We start from the raw sequence: 20,703 nt of genomic DNA, 5'->3' as shown, positions 1-20,703 counted from the left end.
GGACGCAGGTGATCAGACAGGATTCTTACGTACGTGTCTCTGTCAGAGTCGTATCTAGACGTATCAGGGATTCAATATCATCCCAGATGCACACGTTCCACACGATCACACCATTACAGAGCCTCCACGAACTTGAACAGTCCCCTGCTGACATCCAGGGTCCATGGATTCACTAGTTTGTCTCCATACCCGTACACGTCTATCTGCTTGATTAAATTTGAAACGAGACTAGTGCGAACACCCAACATATTTCCAGTATTCAACAGTCCATTGTCGGTGTCGACGGGCCCAGGTGAGGCGTAAAGCTTTGTGTCGTGCAGTAGGCTCCGAAAGCCCATATCGATGATGTTTCCTTGAATGGTTCTCCCACTGACACTTGTTGATGGCCGAACACTGAAATGTGCCGCAATTTGGGATAGGGTTGCGTTTCTGTCACGCTAAACGTTGTCTTCAGTCGCCGTTGGTCCCTTTCTTGCAGGATCTTTTTCCGATCGCAATGATGTCGGAAATTTGATGTTTTACTGGATTCCTGATATTGAAGGTGTACTCGTGAAATGGTCGTACGGGAAAATCCATATTTCATCGCTGCCTCGGAGATGCTGTGTCCCATCGCTCGTGCGCCGACTATAGCATCACGTTCAAACTCACTTAAATCTTGACAACCTGCCATATAGCAGCAGTAACAGATCTAACAACTGCGCCAGAGACTTGTTGTCTTATATAGGCTGTAATATTAGTAATTTTCGCCTCACAAACATTAATATACGCTCAATAGTAAACGCCTGATGGCCTAAAGTTATCGAACAATTGTAAAGTAAAAGAAATGAACCATCGCATAGCAGCGACAAAATCTATTATTCTTTATCTTTGCCGTTCTTGCGCAGTGCCAGTAAATCTCTATGTACATGTATCGATTAATGGTGTAAAAAAAGAATTCTGTTGTTTCAAGACAAATGAGGTTTTTGGCGCCTCACCTTTTACTGTTTGTATTTCATGAGAGGCGGACGCGGACTTGCTGCGTTCCGCAACTGTATTTTATATTCTATGTGAAAGTATTGAGTGAATATGCTAATTGTTATTTTTTCCAAACAGAAAACATGTAGTTTCTTGTAACTGATATCGAACAGACAGCGTCAAGAGGACATTTTTACTGTTATGTATAAAGTATCTAACCACAATGGTCATCTATTGTAATTTAATATGAAAAGGTACGTAGCATTAAAAAACGTGTGTCAAAGATAAGTGTGCTTATTTTAGTAAATTAACCTTGATGATTCAATCTCCTTATTTACCTGTATGATAATTATTTTTGTGTTACTTCATCACCAGAAATACGATCACGCTGATGGGCCGAATGCAGCATGAGGCAGAAGGTACATTATCGTTTTCCTATTATTTCTGAACCAACTCCTTTTTTTTTTAATTGTGTAGTGTTGCATTTCTTTAAAAGTCTATAAATCTTCTGGTCCCTTAGTGTTGATCCGGGTATGACTACATCGCGACTATAAAAATGCACAGAAATGATAATGTTTCTTCCGAGCGATCTCAAATATATATATATACATCAATATGCTGCTCTTATTCAGGTATTTAACGGTCAACGTATACTATTATAATAGAGTAATCAATCCCTGATTCTGTTGCCAAGTGGCCCACCAAAGTATTCACATTTTCTACATTTTTCAAAAAAAAAAAATAAATAAATAAATAAAATATCAATTCTTTTTCTTTTCGTCCCCAAAGAGCAACGCTACACTTGGCGCCCGAACAGGGACTCGATCAAAAAATCATTTCATTTATGTGTTTAAAAATTTTTCAGTGCTTATTCTAATAATTGTTTCATTTTTTCATGTGGATGCAATTCAACCGAGAAAGAGAAGTGGGAAAACCTTTTAATTAATTCAGAAGAACGATTGATGAAATTACCAAAAAAAAACGCGAGTATTCATCTGTATCACCATCAAGACAGCCATAGTAAGTGAAATTTTTATACGCAGTAGCCAAGCTTTCGTAGTGACGTAGCATCTTTCGAGTTGATCAGAACGTAAACCTGTCTTTCCTTGCCTTGAAACAGCTTTATTTCAATTTGTCCATAGTCCATTCTTATGTAGTTAAATTCAGTGAAAGTGTATCATTGTTGTCAGTGCATAAAAAAAATTACGGTATGGCGGATAATTACGCTCAAAACGGGTAAAACGTGTGATATTTCATTTGTTTGTAATTAGTAGGTACCATCTTGTCTTCTTGGCGTAAATGAACGTCAGTTGTTACCCAGAGTTTAAATTTCATCTTAGGTCCCAGTAAGCCATAGCACTACGTCACAGACAAACGACTGACGGCAGTGACAAACAATATCTGTAGCATTTTGACGTTTGACAAATAATTCATGAACATGGCTGACGGTAAACAGCGGACACAAACAAAACCAGACGACAGCGGTGATGCGAATGGACCTCACTATCCATTACGATCACGCGCGATAGGTACACGAGCGGAGGCAGAAACAGCCTCGACCGAAGTTTTAGAAGCTGGTCCTAGTGTGCAAACTATTCCTGCTTTTGAAAAAAATGACTTGGCTGCAATGATCGAAGCAATAATGGAACGCAAGTTCGAAAGCCAAAAACAGGAAAGATTAGATGAAAAGGCCCGCGAAGAAAAAGAGAAGGCCGAAAGACGGCATAATAAAAATCAGGTCCTTACAAATCTGTGCAACTCAGTAAAAGCAGACATAAATTCAGTAAAGACAGACATAAATTCGGTAAAAACAGACATAAATTCAGTAAAAACAGATCTGCAAACGGAGATAAATGACCTAAATACACGGTTAAATTCGGTAAAGGCCGAACTAAAGGCAGACATAACAGCTGATTTAAATACCCTGTTGGGTAATGTCCAAAGCCAAATCAGTAGTCAGATCACGACCATGAGGCTAGAAATTGACACACAAGTAGAGTCAAAAATAGAGGATATTTCAAAACGGTTAGATGAAAAAATCGAAGCAGCCAAGGGAGAAATAAATTCAAATGTGATGGAATATCAAAAACAAGCTGCGACCTTAAAAGAAGATTATACTGCAATCTCTGATGAGGTCAAAGGAGTTAAAACCGCAGTAGACACGATCGAGAATGTTGTTGATGATCTTTCCAAACAGATCGAGACTCTTAATGTAGAGGATCAAATAAAGAATACTGTTAAGGCACATGCTGAAGCATTGTCTGACCATTACCAAGAGTGGATTAAAAATAAAGACGGATTCATAGAAAACAAGGTCAAGAACGAACTCAGGGAAACTGTCAAAAACGTGACATTTGAAATATTGGCGGCCCCTGGAAAAACAGGAGACACGGTGATGTCAGAATTAGGCCAGATAAGACGAACGTTAGCTCAAGATTTACCTGAATGGCGTCAACAGATAGTTGATGAAGTTCGTACACTAAAATGTCAAGTTGAAAATTCCCCACCTCCCGTGTTAGGAGACTGGAATAATTCACCACGAAGTAATGAACAACAGCAGGTACATTACCGTTCACCATTTGATAACGCTCAAACTCATAGTTCTATAGAAGCACAAGTTAACCAGAGTACCAGCCCACCCACTTTCGTCAGTTTGATGAGGAAAGCGTGATCAAACATCGTATTTTTCCGACCTTTCACCCACAGAAAAGAGAAATTCATCCTATAGTGTTCCTCCGAAATTTTTCAGGAATTTTCCCGAATAGCTGGAGTGACCGCCAGCGAATTCAATTCGTTAGTGGATTTATCGTAGGCGATGCTGCCTTATGGGGAACCGAAATGGTCGACTCTTGTAAGAGTTACAAAGAGTTTGAAGAGATGTTTTTAGCTAAATTCTGGAGTTCTCGTGTGCAGCAGCGCCTGAGAAAAGAGGTTTACAACGCCGAAGTGTTTAACAGTAAGCGCGGCAGTTTGAGAAGGTATTTTGAAAAGTATTTAGCGTAAATCAAGTTCTGGGATTCGCCGATCACCGCCAAAGACGTTATTATGATTCTAAAAACTAAGCTACCTATTGCGATCAGAGAAAAGTTAGTAAACGTGTCTGAGGACGATACGGACACTTTCCTATCTGTGTTAGACTCGTTAGATCTGATTTACGAGGACGCTAGAGTTGATGTTGGCAACGCTCACTTCAGTGCAGGCGGCCAGCACAATACAGAATATGCAGGCAACAATGGTGGCCGAGCGAAAGCGCGTCACAGCGACAGCCAGTACCAACGCCACAACGGTTTCAAAAATAAACACACTACGTACTCCAACAGCAAATACAAAAATAAGTACAATAACGGCCAGAGATACAATCCAATATATAATTCGTTACCACCTCAGTACGAAAATGCACATTATAACACACAGCCCCAGCAATATGGACACACGCAACCGATCAACGGTAATTATCAAAACGATCAGTCTTACGATTCAAATCGTCAGTGGAAAAGAAATAAATGGAATAATCAAGGTGGAGACCAACGTACACCTTTCAGTAACGGTTACAATCAACACAAGCCACAGCAAAATACCTTTCAGCCACAAAATATACACTTCACGCAACAAGCGAACGGACCTTCGGGAAGTCTGAAGCCTAAACGCCCGCATAATACGCAAATTTATTATGCGCAAGCGAATACGCCAGGACAACAAGATCCATTTCCAACCGAGTTCGTAACACAAAACCAACACCAGTTCCAGACGGAAGAAACTTTAAGAAATATAAATCAGCAGGAAAGTAAGCGTCGAGCGGAAAATTAAAAGCAGCACCTTTGAGCCGCCTAGAGGATGCTGAAGGTTTGAATGGGGGCACCCTGTCCCTTAGTCCACACGAAATTAAAGCAATTAGGTATGACAAAGAGACAAACTTACGGGATGATCTAGTAGCAGACACTGAGACGAAAGACAATGATGACGTATGGGACGAACAAGTTCAAGCTTCCATAAGCGTATCAATTGCCAACATACCAGTAACAGCCATTGTAGATACAGGAGCTAATATAAATGTCTTATCTTTATGTTTATTTAAGCAAATATCCTCTGTATGCAAAGTTTTATCACTTCCAATTCAAGGTTGCACCGTATCGGGAGCAATTGGTCCACTAACACAACGTGTAAATCTTCAGACTCAGCTTCAAATCCAGATAGAGTCTATTTCAGTAACGTGCATTTTTCTTATTGTTAAAAACCTATCAGTGCCATGTATCCTGGGTATGGAATTCTTGAGGCAGACGAAAGCTAAAATTGACATCGAGTGTGGAATCTGTACTCTAGTAGCGAGCCAGCAACAAGTAACTGTAAATTTGTTAAGAAGTAAGGTGAAGACAAACTTTGGGGTGCTTCGGATAGCAGTACGGCCATGGACTAAAAGACAACAGTACAGTCAGACAGAAGACGTGACAGATCCTGAAAGTGTTAATGACGATGAGTGTAAAGACCTAATTCCCGGTCAGAATGAATTATACGGTAAAGCTAGTGAGTCCACTGAATTATCCAAACAACAGAAGAATGAGCTTTACAATTTGTTAACAGATTACGTTCAAGTATTTTCTAAGAAACCTGGACTAATAAAAGGCTTTGAATATCGAATGGATGTCCTGCCCCATTCAACCTACTGTAGAACAAACTATTCCATTCCATATGCGAGACGAGAAGCTGTCAAGTGCGAGATCAGGAAAATGTTACGCTGGAATGTGATAGAAGTATCTCATTCACCTTATTCGAGTCCTTTATTGTCTGTACTAAAATCAGATGGTAGCGTAAGGCTAGTCCTAGATGCCAGATTAATCAATAAAATTATAGTACCCTTAAGAACGAGACCAGAGGCTCTTGAAGAGCATCTGCAGAAGTTTCATGGAGTTAAGTATTTGAGCACCCTTGATTTGAAAAGCAGTTACTGGCAAGTAAAACTTGCGCAGGAGTCTAGGAAGTACACTGCGTTTATATTTGCAGGTAGATCTTACCATTTCAAAGTTGTACCGTTTGGACTAAATGTGAGTTCCGGAATTTTTATTTCTGCCCTTGACTATGTACTGGGTCCTGAACTTTTAGACGAGGTAACAGTCTATGTGGATGACGTTCTTGTAGCATCGAGAAATTGGGAAGATCATGTGGCCCTTCTGCAAAAGGTATTTCAACGATTCAGAGAGTATGGTGTTACAGCAAATCTTAAGAAATCCAAGTTTGGAAAAAGTGAAATTAAATTTTTAGGACACATCATCACCCCTGAAGGAATTAAACCCGACCCGGAAAAATTGTCTGCTATAAAAAACTTTCCAACCCCTGTTACAAAAAGGCAACTGAGAGGATTTATCGGTCTTACGTCATTTTTCAGACGTTTTGTTCCCAATCAGGTACTGAACAATCCAGCTCTTCACAACCTTTTAAAAAAGAATTCACATTGGAATTGGACGCCGGAATGCCAAGACGGATTTAAGAAAATTAAAGACAGTCTGGTTAACAGTAACATTCTCCATCATCCTCAGATGGATAAGGAATTTTGTATTACTGCAGACGCTTCCTTTGTGGGTATCGGCGCTTGTCTTTTTCAGATTCAATTAGTAAATGGACACGAGCAAATCCAAGTGATTAGCTTTGCGAGTCGAGTGTTATCAGAGTGTGAGAAGTCTTACTCGGTTACGGAGTTGGAGGCACTTGCCGTAATATGGGCTTTTAGGCGATTTAACTATTATATCTATGGAAGAAAAATTAAAGTCTATTCAGACCATCAATCCTTATCATTCCTCCTTACATGCAAGTTGCAACACCCTCGTCTTATTCGATGGTGCTTATTCCTGCAGGAATATGACTTTGACATTGTATATATAAAAGGTAAAGATAATGTTATAGCAGACGCACTTTCTCGCTCACCTGAGGGCTTACCAGAAACCAGCGAACTGGTGGAACAAATGTCTACTTATAAAGTTTTGTTAATGAAAGATCCAATTCACAGAAAGTATTTTCTTCAGTTATGTAGGCAGATTCAGATTCTTCAAAATACAGATCCAAAATGGAAAAAGGTTATACAAATTCTTCACGAAAATCCAGCCCATAAGTTGTCCAAGTTTTATAAAGTTCATAACGAAGTACTATTTCATAAGACGTCTGAGTCATCTGAGAGGTGGTGTGTTTGCATCCCTCGAAATTTCATTGAACATCTTCTGTGGTACACTCACATTTCATGGGGTCTCTACGGACCAGAAAAATGTAAAAGGAAAATCTCGACTTACTGTTATGTTCCGAATCTACACCAGAGAATCCATAAATTATTGAGAAACTGTGTCATCTGTCAAAAGGCAAAATCCTTAAACATTTCCACTTCAATCCCACTAAATCCAATAATTGCTGAAAGGCCAAACCAGCTTCTTAGTATTGATTTGAAAGGTCCACTACCCACCGGTAGGGGAGGCGCTAAATACTTAGAAGCAATCCTGGACAATTTTTCTAAGCACATAAGACTGTACGCAGTAAAATCTTCTTGTGCAAATCCAATAATTCGTCGCATTGAAAATGACTATTTCCCACGATTCGGGGTTCCAGAATCAATCTTGTCTGATAATGCTTCAAATTTCACATCACGCCCGTGGCGTGCATTTCTTGCTCGCCATGGAATCAAACAAATTTTGATATCCCTGTTTCGACCGCAATCGAATCCGACAAAAAGAATCTTCAAAGAATTTAACAGATTTATAAGGACGTACATTCCGAATAAACAATCTAAGTGGGTAGACTTCGTAACACCTTTCAAACAGATTGTAAACCACCTTCCTCATCTGTCGACCGGATTCACGCCACATGAATTAATGTCATGATCAAAAGAAAGGAATGAATGGATAGACCCCCTTCCAAAGTTACAAGACAACGAATTGGACCTAGACGCAAAAATCAGGCAAGCTCTCATATCATTGACAACGTATGCTAACCTCCGAAAAAAGGCATTTGATAAGAAGGTAAACAGAGTTATAGATTTCAAAGAAGGAGAAAAGGTATTAGTCAGGACTCACTTTAAACCATCCTTGTTGTTAAAGAAGAATCGTAAGTGGCAACACATTTATGAAGGTCCCTTTGTGATAATGAGGAAACCACACATTGGTAGCTATTTGTTATCTGACCCTGCCACGAATAAAATCAAAGGATTGTTCCACCATCATGATTTAATAAAATTTTATAACGCCAGGAATTAAGTTAATTTAAGCTGTAAGAAAATTCTAAGGTATTGGAGATCAGGATTAACCAATGAGTGACAAGAACTGAACTGAACTGAACTGACTACGGACGTTAACCGGTGCTAAAAGGAAACCTTATGTATCAAAACAACGTGTCTGGAAAATAAAATACAGAATAAGTTGAAGACAAGTATTTACATGAATAATCTTTATGTAAACAGGAGGACATGTCCTAGAGGCGATTTTCAATTTTAGTTATAAGTTTGTATGTAAGAAAAATGATGTACTCGAGAGGTATTAATTAGCCCCGAGGTACTAAAATGAGGAAAGAGGAAGGAGCGAATAATGCACTTCTCTCGCTAAATAGTAATTTGAGAATTAGCAGGAAGGTGCGAATAATGCACTTCTCTCACTAAATAGTAATATGAAAATGATGATTATATGTGCTTAGTATTAGTAAGTGAAATTTAATCGAGGACAAGTTAATGACCTGTTTTAAAAGGAAATACTTAAATGTCCAGACAAAAGAGGAAAGTTATGTGAAAAGATTCGATTCCATGAGGTTATTCCCTATTTTCAAATGTGACGTAAATAAGGCACCACCTGTTAGCGCAAAACAGTCGGTAGATTTAACTTGTAACTTCCAGCACAGTGCTGTGCCAGCGATGAAATAACATCTCTTTGAAGTAAACAGATACCTAGGATTAAGCATGAACAGATTGATAACGCAGTGCAATTGTTCTAAAAAAGGCCTGACGTTAACCTTAAGTAAAAGCGTGATGGAATAAAAAGGAAGTTTATTATATAACGCAAAGTAAGATGAGTCCAGACTATAAACAAGCTGAGTAAAAGAACATATGAGTAACATGATTTATTATGCCAACTTCACGGTACTATTGAGCATTAGCGATACTGCAAATTCACAAGCTAGCAGCAAATAGAATAAGAATCTCGCCCAAGCTTCACAGGTCGCGACAGCAGCAAACAACAACACTCTAGTGAGAGGCTTATATATACAAATGATAATTAATACCCAAGTGCGTAATGCATAAACTTGACTTAGTCTAAGAAATGAGCAAAGAGTAGTAAGCAAGCTGCAGCAAGATACATATTAGATATACATGCTTGAAGTGATAGATTTTATTTTAAGTGCGCACTGCAATATTTATTGTTTTCTCTGTGATTATGTGATTATTGAATCCCTTTCCTAAGTGCAAATCCTTTAAGATCCTTGATCCTATCCGCTCGTCAGGATCAACTTGTAAAGATGCACGTGTGTTAGGAAGTGAGGCACTACATATAAAAATGAGTAGGTTCGCGACGCGCATATTGCTTTTGTAATGCGTAATGTAAATTAAATTTTCGACCCGTTAGAGGAGTAATTTAAATTCTGTCGATGATCTGTGAGTAGGCCCGCTTTGCCCACTTTTCTTTTACGACTGTTTGTATTTCTACACGAAATCCCGAGGCGGAATTGCTATTTTCAAATCTGTCCTCGAACTTTCTTTAAAGACAAGCACATACGAGAGAAACTTTGACATAAATGAAGCTCCCTTCACAAGTCACTAAATAAGACGAGCAATTTAAAAAAAAATGTATTGGGCCTACAAAATGAATAAGCAAGCGTGATAAAGATTACTATGAATGAAATTAATTTGTAAAGGAGATTGGAATGGATTTGGTCAAAGAAAAAGGACTTATAATAGCCTACCTGTGACCGTAGGCATAAATAAAAAAAAGACTAATTAAGAAACAATTGTTCTGATTCAAAGTGGTCAATTAGATTAATTCTCGATTTAAATGAACTCTTGTAAATATTAGTATGTAAATCAACTTGTAAACACCGTGTGATGTTATGAAGCGAGAATTTCTTTTAATACACCGTTCACGCAGACGCTCACCACAGTGCAAGTGAAGTTTTAAAGTTCGACGATTTTCAGTGGCAATATTCTACTGCACCATATGTGTGAAAAATTCATTGATGTGTGCAGTGTGTAATAATCAGTATCATTCCACACATGCAATTGCAGCGGTAGCTACCACTTACCTGTGAATCCGTAACTGGATAGTGGGCAGGAAGTGATATGAGGCAGTTTCGGTGGCAGAAGCTCCCTCCAGCAATCTAAAAAGCACAAAGCCACGATCCGCCGAACAAAAGCGACGCACGGCACCTCAAGCGCGAAATCAACGCTCTGCAAGAAAGCTCCGGTCACGTGCGCGCGCACAGACTGAATTTCAAGATTGCTCGCAACAGTGGAGGCGGACAGCCACCACGTGACGAAATAATGTAAACGTTCAACCACCAACACAGTTGCTGTGCGCTACATTCTGTAGCAAAAACATTCACACCCAGTACTGAAAGCATTTTGTATGTATCCTAAATCTTCCGAGAGACTCTAAGATAGAGAAGTTAGCGTAATTAGTATAATGACTGATTGTACACAGAGACAAGTCACAAGGTCACCTCTGAACACTGTTGAAATGTAAACTTTAACGAAAGGTCACGATACGAATGAAAATAAGCACACGAAAATACGTCAAAGGATCCGATCCTTCCTAAATCCCATCCCATATGTATATAAAATTAGTTTTGTAAGCTATTCTAATATAAGATATTTTATCTGTTTCATATGTGAAATAATTCGGAGAGCCACACTCGAGCCCTGAAAGTGAAAGATATGGACTTCCTTGTCGAAGCCATCACCAGTGGCCGCTCTACAATCCAAGTCTATCATAAATAGTGTATGTCCGACGAAAATAAATCTATAATTAAGTGTGACAACGGACAAGGCAGTCAATCGACAAGACGATGACAATATAATGAATACAGTCAAAACAGAAAGTTGTGTACCAGTAGTGATAGTCAAATTACTTTTGCAACGTTGAAAAATGAAGTGTGACTCTATTTCCTTATAAAGTTTGTAAATATGTGTACTTATAGCCTTAATTTTAAGAATCATCAAGAAAGACTGAATCCATGCAAACACTGATAGACACACAGAACAAATTCACAATGATCCATCGTCAGTAATTACAAATTGAAGCGTTAATTCTTTTATTATGAAATGAATGTGAAATGAAATTTTTAATAACCTGTATGTTACACCCGAAAATTACAAATATTCCAATGTGCATGAGGATGAAAGTAATACCTTCGGTATTCCTTCCCTCCTCATGGGAGGCAGTGTAATATTAGTAATTTTGCCTCACAAACATTAATATACGCTCAATAGTAAACGCCTGATGGCCTAAAGTTATCGAACAATTGTAAAGTAAAAGAAATGAACCATCGCATAGCAGCGACAAAATCTATTATTCTTTATCTTTGCCGTTCTTGCGCAGTGGCAGTAAATCTCTATGTAAATGTATCGATTAATGGTGTAAAAAAAGAATTCTGTTGTTTCAAGACAAATGAGGTTTTTGGCGCCTCACCTTTTACTGCTTGTATTTCATGAGAGGCGGACGCGGACTTGCTGCGTTCCGCAACTGTATTTTATATTCTATGTGAAAGTATTGAGTGAATATGCTAATTGTTATTTTTTCCAAACAGAAAACATGTAGTTTCTTGTAATTGATATCGAACAGACAGCGTCAAGAGGACATTTTTACTGTTATGTATAAAGTATCTAACCACAATGGTCATCTATTGTAATTTAATATGAAAAGGTACGTAGCATTAAAAAACGTGTGTTAAAGATAAGTGTGCTTATTTTAGTAAATTAACCTTGATGATTCAATCTCCTTATTTACCTGTATGATAATTATTTTTGTGTTACTTCATCACCAGAAATACGATCACGCTGATGGGCCGAATGCAGCATGAGGCAGAAGGAACATTATCGTTTTCCTATTATTTCTGAACCAACTCCTTTTTTTTTAATTGTGTAGTGTTGCATTTCTTTTAAAGTCTATAAATCTTCTGGTCCCTTAGTGTTGATCCGGGTATGACTACATCGCGACTATAAAAATGCACAGAAATGATAATGTTTCTTCCGAGCGATCTCAAATATATATATATACATCAATATGCTGCTCTTATTCAGGTATTTAACGGTCAACGTATACTATTATAATAGAGTAATCAATCCCTGATTCTGTTGCCAAGTGGCCCACCAAAGTAATCACATTTTCTACATTTTTCAAAAAAAAAAAAAAATAAATAAAATATCAATTCTTTTTCTTTTCGTCCCCCAAGAGCAACGCTACAAGGCTTTGCCGACCGCAGCGCTGTATTCTGCTTGTTTAAGTATCTCTGTATCTGAATACGCATACCTATACCAGTTTCTCTGGCGCTTTAGTGTATTTGTATCAAACTGGTTGGAGAGTACACCCTACACTTCAGGTGCTGTAGCGACGCGCACGTTAAAACTGTGAACATCTCTTTCATTGACAAGAAAGTTAATAGAATATGCAACATATCCTCGAAAACTCTTCAATTGTCTCGTCAAACATATGAAATCTACGCCACTCATGCCAAAGATATTTTGAAGTAACTTTTGTAATTACTATGTGGAGTGTATTAGTAGTTGTTAGTTCAAATTATAAAGTGCAAATCATCATCTGAATTTCTTCTGACTGAATCAGTTAACTCAAGCGACGACTGACGAATTAGTAACTCAAGCAGAAAACACCGGTCACAATAGCACATAAAATTATGATTTCAGTGTTGATTAAAACGTCAAAAATATCGTGTAGCTATGCAAATTTATGGAAATGTACAGTAGTTCTGCACTTCAAACTGAATCCTCTACTGTGGAAACGCTCTTGTAACCTCACATTCTGAAAAGCACTGAAGCAGTCTAATGAATTTTGCATGACCAATTTCATATAATAGACAACTTTGATTTGTAATTATTTATTGTAAACAATAACCAATTGGTACAAATACATCGTATTGCCTAGCCAACAAAAATGTGGCCATCAGAAAGGTAGTTCTGATCACCAGAGTGATGAAACGCATGTGAATGACAATGCTACAGCAGCCATTAGTTAGTCTCCCGACGATGATGGTGTGGCGGTCCGTGGTGTGGTGGTCCATGGTGTTGTAGTGTTCGCTGGTGAGGTGGTCAATGGTGCTGCGACAGCCACAGCCTTCGCTGGTGATAAGCATATGGCTACCACCAGCAACAACGCAGCGGCGACGAAAACCTGAAAGAAATCGTGACGCTGTATTCTGAAGACATTTTAGGACTAGAGTACCTGAAGTGTGTAGAAGAAGAGAGATTACAGTTATTTAATGTCGTTTATAAATATACACTCCTGGAAATTGAAATAAGAACACCGTGAATTCATTGTCCCAGGAAGGGGAAACTTTATTGACACATTCCTGGGGTCAGATACATCACATGATCACACTGACAGAACCACAGGCACATAGACACAGGCAACAGAGCATGCACAATGTCGGCACTAGTGCAGTGTATATCCACCTTTCGCAGCAATGCAGGCTGCTATTCTCCCATGGAGACGATCGTAGAGATGCTGGATGTAGTCCTGTGGAACGGCTTGCCATGCCATATCCACCTGGCGCCTCAGTTGGACCAGCGTTCGTGCTGGACGTGCAGACCGCGTGAGACGACGCTTCATCCAGTCCCAAACATGCTCAATGGGGGACAGATCCGGAGATCTTGCTGGCCAGGGTAGTTGACTTCCACCTTCTAGAGCACGTTGGGTGGCACGGGATACATGCGGACGTGCATTGTCCTGTTGCAACAGTAAGTTCCCTTGCCGGTCTAGTAATGGTAGAACGATGGGTTCGATGACGGTTTGGATGTACCGTGCACTATTCAGTGTCCCCTCGACGATCACCAGTGGTGTACGGCCAGTGAAGGAGATCGCTCCGTACACCATGATGCCGGGTGTTGGCCCTGTGTGCCTCGGTCGTATGCAGTCCTGATTGTGGCGCTCACCTGCACGGCGCCAAACACGCATACGACCATCATTGGCACCAAGGCAGAAGCGACTCTCATCGCTGAAGACGACACGTCTCCATTCGTCCCTCCATTCACGCCTGTCGCGACACCACTGGAGGCGGGCTGCACGATGTTGGGGCGTGAGCGGAAGACGGCCTAACGGTGTGCGGGACCGTAGCCCAGCTACATGGAGACGGTTGCGAATGGTCCTCGCCGATACCCCAGGAGCAACAGTGTCCCTAATTTGCTGGGAAGTGGCGGTGCGGTCCCCTACGGCACTGCGTAGGATCCTACGGTCTTGGCGTGGATCCGTGCGTCGCTGCGGTCCGGTCCCAGGTCGACGGGCACGTGCACCTTCCGCCGACCACTGGCGACAACATCGATGTACTGTGGAGACCTCACGCCCCACGTGTTGAGCAATTCGGCGGTACGTCCACCCGGCCTCCCGCATGCCCACTATACGCCCTCGCTCAAAGTCCGTCAACTGCACATACGGTTCACGTCCACGCTGTCGCGGCATGCTACCAGTGTTAAAGACTGCGATGGAGCTCCGTATGCCACGGCAAACTGGCTGACACTGACGGCGGCGGTGCACAAATGCTGCGCAGCTAGCGCCATTCGGCGGCCAACACCGCGGTTCCTGGTGTGTCCGCTGTGCCGTGCGTGTGATCTTTGCTTGTACAGCCCTCTCGCAGTGTCCGGAGCAAGTATGGTGGGTCTGACACACCGGTGTCAATGTGTTCTTTTTTCCATTTCCAGGAGTGTATATGAACTGTTCCACACTGGGAAGGCCTCAAATTCGAGTAACATGGAAAAAGAAAGAAGAAAAGCAGTCACATATCTTAAAATTTCTCTTAAGTTTTTTAAAAATAACTTTCCTGTATTACATTCATTAGCATACTTATTATAATTTCGAAAGATTATTTGATCTTCAAATAGCTTAGTGCGGTTGGTGAAAGACACAGACTGGGGACTTTCTGCATGATATGACATATTTTATGACATCTTTTAATTTTTGTCTGTATTTGCGCCAGAAAACAATTGGGAAACACAGAGTTCTAAGAGTGGTGTACCACACAAATTTACAGTGGATTGTTAGTAATTTCAGTTAAATACGGGCTGCGTAGTGTAACATTGTCGTTAACACCATCCTATATTTACACGCTCTTTCAAATTCCTAGTTTCCGAACATAAAATTTATAATTATGTTGACTAGCTGTGGAATAAAGTCCCCGCTAGTGGTCTCGCGGTAACATTCTCGCTTTCCGAGCACGGGGTCCCGGGTTATATTCTGGGTGGGGTAAGGAATTTTCACCTGCCTCGAGATGACTGTGTCTTGGTGTGTCGTCTTCATCATCATTCGTCCCTATTACGGTCGGAGGAAGGCAACAGGAAACCACCTCCATTAGCACCTTGCCTAGTACGGTGTTATGTGTCTCCCGCATCGTTCCCCTACGCTCTGTCAAGAAGCATGGGACTTCATTTCCATTTGTGGAAATATAACAGTCGTTTCGTCTGAATCCGTAAGCTTACAGGAAGTCGTTATACGCCTCAGATATGTACAGAAATACTTTTCTTATAACACTGGATGGACTTCAGTGGCACAAATCCTGTTGGATATGTTAGTCTGGAAGGTGGACTGGGCACAGGTCGTCCTGATTGAACCACACGGAAAGAATGTTGCAACACCGAATTAATGAAATCTCTGGCAGTAATGCAAAAAGAAGCTTGGCATTATAGATAAAATGTTTTTAAACTGTAACTTCTGGCCCCATGGAACGCTTCTCTTAGCAGTTTCTTCTGATAAAAGGTCTGGCAGAAACTTGTAAAATCAAAAACATACTATGTCTACCACTAACTTGACAAGAACCTTGTTGATTTTGTTACAGTTTTGAATGATCTCTGAGGTCAGATGTACACGGCAGATTTAGCCACACGTCCTTAGCGAGATCGAAGTTCCTGTCGTATGGAAGGGAAGAATGTTAAGTTTTCTGGATTCAGAATATCAGCTGTTAAAGACTCAATGCCGTTCTTGAAGTATTTAGCCCTGAAACTTTACAGCATTACAAGATGAAACGACTTTATTAATTTGATAGCACCAAGACAAATGCCATATTGTCATTCACAGTGAGAGGACTGGGGAAGTGTAGTTTCTCAGAAGAAAATGTACTTTCAGTGCACTCACATAGCAAACCTTTCGGTATCGTTTGCACATCAAACATTATTGCCCACGTTAAACACGAGAGATGAAATACCTGCAGTGTTGGCTTTAGAGAAACTGTCTAGGTGCAATCTCACGCTTATTATAGTAAAAGGTAAAAGTAAGTGAAGTTCCGTGTTCTGGTCCTAGATGGGTCAATCGGTCACTACCGAACGCCGTGTCATCCTCTAGCGTTATTGGATGCGGTATGGCGGGTGGAGGGGAGTGGAGACAGAACACGGCTCTCCCGGTCTTTGTCCGGTTTCTTGACCCTCAAACCTCTACCAATCGGTAGAGTAGCTACACGGCTGTCCTCACGAAGCTGAGTGCAACCCCCTCCCAAGGCTACTACTAAGGAAAAATCTTCCAGTGTGGCCGACACTCACGGTGACAACGGATGCGAATGGTTTTAAGACAGTACACTGGTGTTCTACCGGAGTTGAGTCAAATATCCGGCCACTGATTATCTGTAACTCGTGGTCTTGTGCCTAATGTTGCTGCCTCTGGGTCAAAGGGTCACCTGTTCGATTCCCGGCCGAGTCGTGGATTTCCTCCACCCAGGGATTGGGTGTATGTCACCTCATTCTTCTTTTACTTATTCGGGAAAGTGGTGAGTCTGGAAAGCAAAGAGACTGGGGATTTGTATGAGCGCTGATAACAGCATAGTTGATGGCCCGACGAACCAAATATCATCATTATCGTCCACTGATCATAGTTATTTCAGGAGAATACTGAGTCTTCCCTCGTAAACCCACAAACGACTTCTTTCGGCATTCTCGCCCACACTTAGTTCCAGCTCCCTCTCTAATAAAATCCGAGTTTTATTTCTGGTTGATCGTCCGGCAAGTGGACCTTAAAACGACGTTTATCAAATTATTAAAATATATTTTTATACAAGAAACTAACTAAATACAGCAATGAAAATTCCAACAACGAATAAAGTACTTGCATTCAGTATCTCTTAGGAATATGAGAAGAGATGTAAATGAAAATTATTGTGAAACATGAGTACAAATATAGCACTTGTTCGTAAGAGTGTCGCAACTGTAATTTTCATTCGCCACACGTCTTAAAACAATAGTTAAATGAATGCCTTTAATGTATACGGAATATATGTTTATCCTTTATTTTTCAGCACAGATATAATCGCCAGTGATACCTAAATTACATTACTGTTCTCTGACAGGTCCCTCTATTAGTTTGGAGCAACAGGCACTTTTTTGCAACAGGAGGTGTGACAAAAACTTCGTTTGTCCTCTGCGCCGGTTCTCCCACAGTCCATATTTCACTACCATACGACGCTGTGCTCCAAACGTAGAATCTCAGAATATTTTTCCCGAAATTTGAACCTATGTTTGGTACTAGTAGACTTCTCCTGGCCAACGAAATAAATAACCTCCATATCAATCGTTATCGGAAGAAGAAAAATCTTCGAACTACGGAGCAGACACTTACAAGATTTCTTTTGTAAACACGAGGAAGGAATCAAGTCTGATAAATGTGTCATATTTTTGAGGAACCATAAATACACTACTGGCCATTAAAATTGCTACACCAAGAAGAATTGCAGATGAGAAACGGGTATTCATTGGACAAATATATTATACTATTACTTACATGTGATTACGTTTTCACGCAATTTGGGTGCATAGATACTGAGAAATCAGTAACCAGAGCAACCACCTCTGGCCGTTATAACGGCCTTGATACGCCTGGACATTGAATCAAACAGAGCTTGGATGGCGTGTACAGGTACAGCTGCCCATGCAGCTTCAACACGATACTACAGTTCATCAAGAATAGTGACTGGCCTATTGTGACGAGCCAGTTGCTCGGCTACCATTGACCAGACGTTTTCAGTTGATGAGAGATCTGGAGAATGTGCAGGCCAGGGCAGCAGTGGAACATTTTCTGTATCCAGTTAGGCCCGTACAGGACCTGCAACATGCGGTCGTGCATTATCATGCTGAAGTGTAGGGTTTCGTAAGGATCGAATGAAGGGTAGATCCTCGGGTCGTGACACATCTGAAATGTAACGTCCACTGTTCAAAGTGCCGTCAATGCGAAGAAGAAGTGACCGAGACTTGTAACCAATGGCATCCCATACCATTACGCCAGGTGATAAGCCAGTATGGCGATGACGAATACACGCTTCCAATGTGCGTTCACCGCGATGTCGCCAAACACGGATGCGACCATCATGATGCTGTAAACTGAACCTGGATTCATCCGAGAAAATGACGTTTTGCCATTCGTGCACCCAGGTTCGTCGTTGAGTACACCATCGCAGGCGCTCCTGTCTGTGATGCAGCGACAAGGGTAACCATAGCCATGGTCTCTGAGCTGATAGTCCATGCTACTGCAAACGTCGTCGAACTGTTCGTGCAGATGGTTGTTGTCTTGCAAACGTCCCCATCTATTGACTCAGGGATCGAGACGTGGCTGCACGATCCGTTACAGCCATGCGGATAAGATGCCTGTCATCTCGACTGCTAGTGATACGAGGCCGTTGGGATGCAGTGCGGCGTTCCAGTATTACCCTCCTGAACCCACCGATTCCACATTCTGCCAACAGTAATTGGATCTCGACTAAGCGAGGTGCATTGTCGCGATACGATAAACCGCAATCGCGATATGCTACAATCCGACCTTTATTAAAGTAGGAAACGTGATGGTACGCATTTCTCCTTCTTACACGACGCATCACAACAACCTTTCATCAGGCAACGCCGGTCAACTGCTGTTTGTGTATGGGAAATCGGATGGAAACTGTCATGTTAGCACGTTGTATGTGTCGCCACCGGCGCCAACCTTGTGTGAATGCTCCGAAAAGCTAATCATTTGCATATCACAGGACGTCGGTTAAATTTCGCGTCTGTAGCATGTCATCTTCCTTGGGTGGAGCAATTTTAATGGGCAGTAGTGTAGATAATTCCATCTGTACAGACAGTACAGAAAAGAAATGAATAGAGTGGCTGGATTTACGCATATACAGAGATGCATGAAATTTACGTATCTAGCAATACAGATTTGTATAGTAGAATAGAAGATAGTTGACATTCAACTTACGTGTTTGTTGTTTTATTGGATGAAGCAAGAAAAGTGACTTCGTTATGGATGAATAATATGAAGACTAAGAATCATTACTGACAAAATGTATGTGGGGTTACTGAATGTGACAAGTCATATTCGTGGAAATCCTCGAAATCTCTGGTGCTACTAATGGAATAAAATTTATGACGCCGAATATTTGCTTGAAACAGAGTTACCTTAACTTCTACCTAAATTTACTGTTTATAGCTTAGCGCATTATTTTACCGAAAGGATGCCGATTTTCCTGACGGTGTGCGGGACTTAGAAATCCTGACGGAAATTCATAAATACTGGAAATTGCTTACAGTCTGTCGGCTCGCGAAGACATACCAGAAACCTGTTCATATTTCAGAAGGTAGTCGCAAGCAGAACGGTCGGCCCAACTGTGAGCCTCGTCTGGAACGGGTAACGTGTGTGTCGTTTATAGCGCGACAAGTTCGGAACGTGAAGGTCAGCAAGCAGCTAGCTTTGCACAATTATTCCGAGAGTCGCGAAGTACGCAGTCGGTGAAGCCCGTCCTCGCAGACACTCAACGGTTCCGTCACGCGCTCGTTCTCGTCTCGCAGTCATTAACGTGGACAAAGATCGGGAATTGTCCGACGCCGGTAACTGAGTGGTCAGCGCGACGGAATGTCAATCCTAAGGGCCCAGGTTCGATTCCCGGCTGGGTCGGAGGTTTTCTCCCTTCAGAGTCTGGGTGTTGTGTTGTCCTAATTCTTTAATTTCGTTTTGTTTGGCTGGGTCGGAGGTTTTCTCCCTTCAGGGTCTGGGTGTTGTGTTGTCCTAATTCATTAATTTCGTTTTGTTTGGCTGGGTCGGAGGTTTTCTCCCTTCAGGGTCTGGGTGTTGTGTTGTCCTAATTCTATAATTTCGTTTTGCTTATTAATATCTCACTTGATTTTGTATTAGTTATAAGTTTCTCTAATGCTGCACAAAAAAGATATCAAATGGATGTAAACAAATAGAGCCCGCTTCCACGTGGCGGGACACGGGAAACGGTGTGAGTGGGGACGGGAGGCGGGTGGTGTTCCTTTCAGTGGCACCGGACCTCGGATTCAGTCACAGCGGCTAAGTGGCAACATACGACCCACCATAAGAAATTAGACGGTGGGTCATAAAAAATAAGCAGCTAGTGGAAAAAAGTCTCATAATTATCATCATTTTATCCCCATCGACGCACAAGTCGATGAACTGGCGTCAAATCGAATGACTTGCACCCGGCGAACGGTCTACCCGACGGGAGGCCCTAGTCACACGGTATTTACATTTATCGGGAATTTACCGACGACAACGTATTTCCCACTGCTGTGTGCTGGTTTCTAATATTAGCGGG

General features: G+C 41.2%; 1 protein-coding gene across 1 annotated transcript in view; it reads right to left on the bottom strand.

Annotated features, from left to right (window-relative positions):
* Positions 1 to 19,716, bottom strand: part of LOC126187773 (histidine-rich glycoprotein-like) — a 63,753-nt gene extending 44,037 nt beyond the window's left edge. Inside the window, exon 1 of the mRNA XM_049929040.1 lies at positions 19,701 to 19,716. Within this exon, the coding sequence (XP_049784997.1) occupies positions 19,701 to 19,715 (15 nt within the window). The 5' untranslated portion in view covers position 19,716. The remainder of the gene's footprint in view (positions 1 to 19,700) is intronic.
* Positions 19,717 to 20,703: the final 987 nt, after the last annotated feature.

The sequence above is a fragment of the Schistocerca cancellata genome, chromosome 5, assembly GCF_023864275.1.
Source record: "Schistocerca cancellata isolate TAMUIC-IGC-003103 chromosome 5, iqSchCanc2.1, whole genome shotgun sequence".
Classification (NCBI taxonomy): domain Eukaryota; kingdom Metazoa; phylum Arthropoda; class Insecta; order Orthoptera; family Acrididae; genus Schistocerca; species Schistocerca cancellata.
Note: the sequence above shows the minus strand (reverse complement) of the source record. Positions and strands in the feature narration are given on the sequence as shown.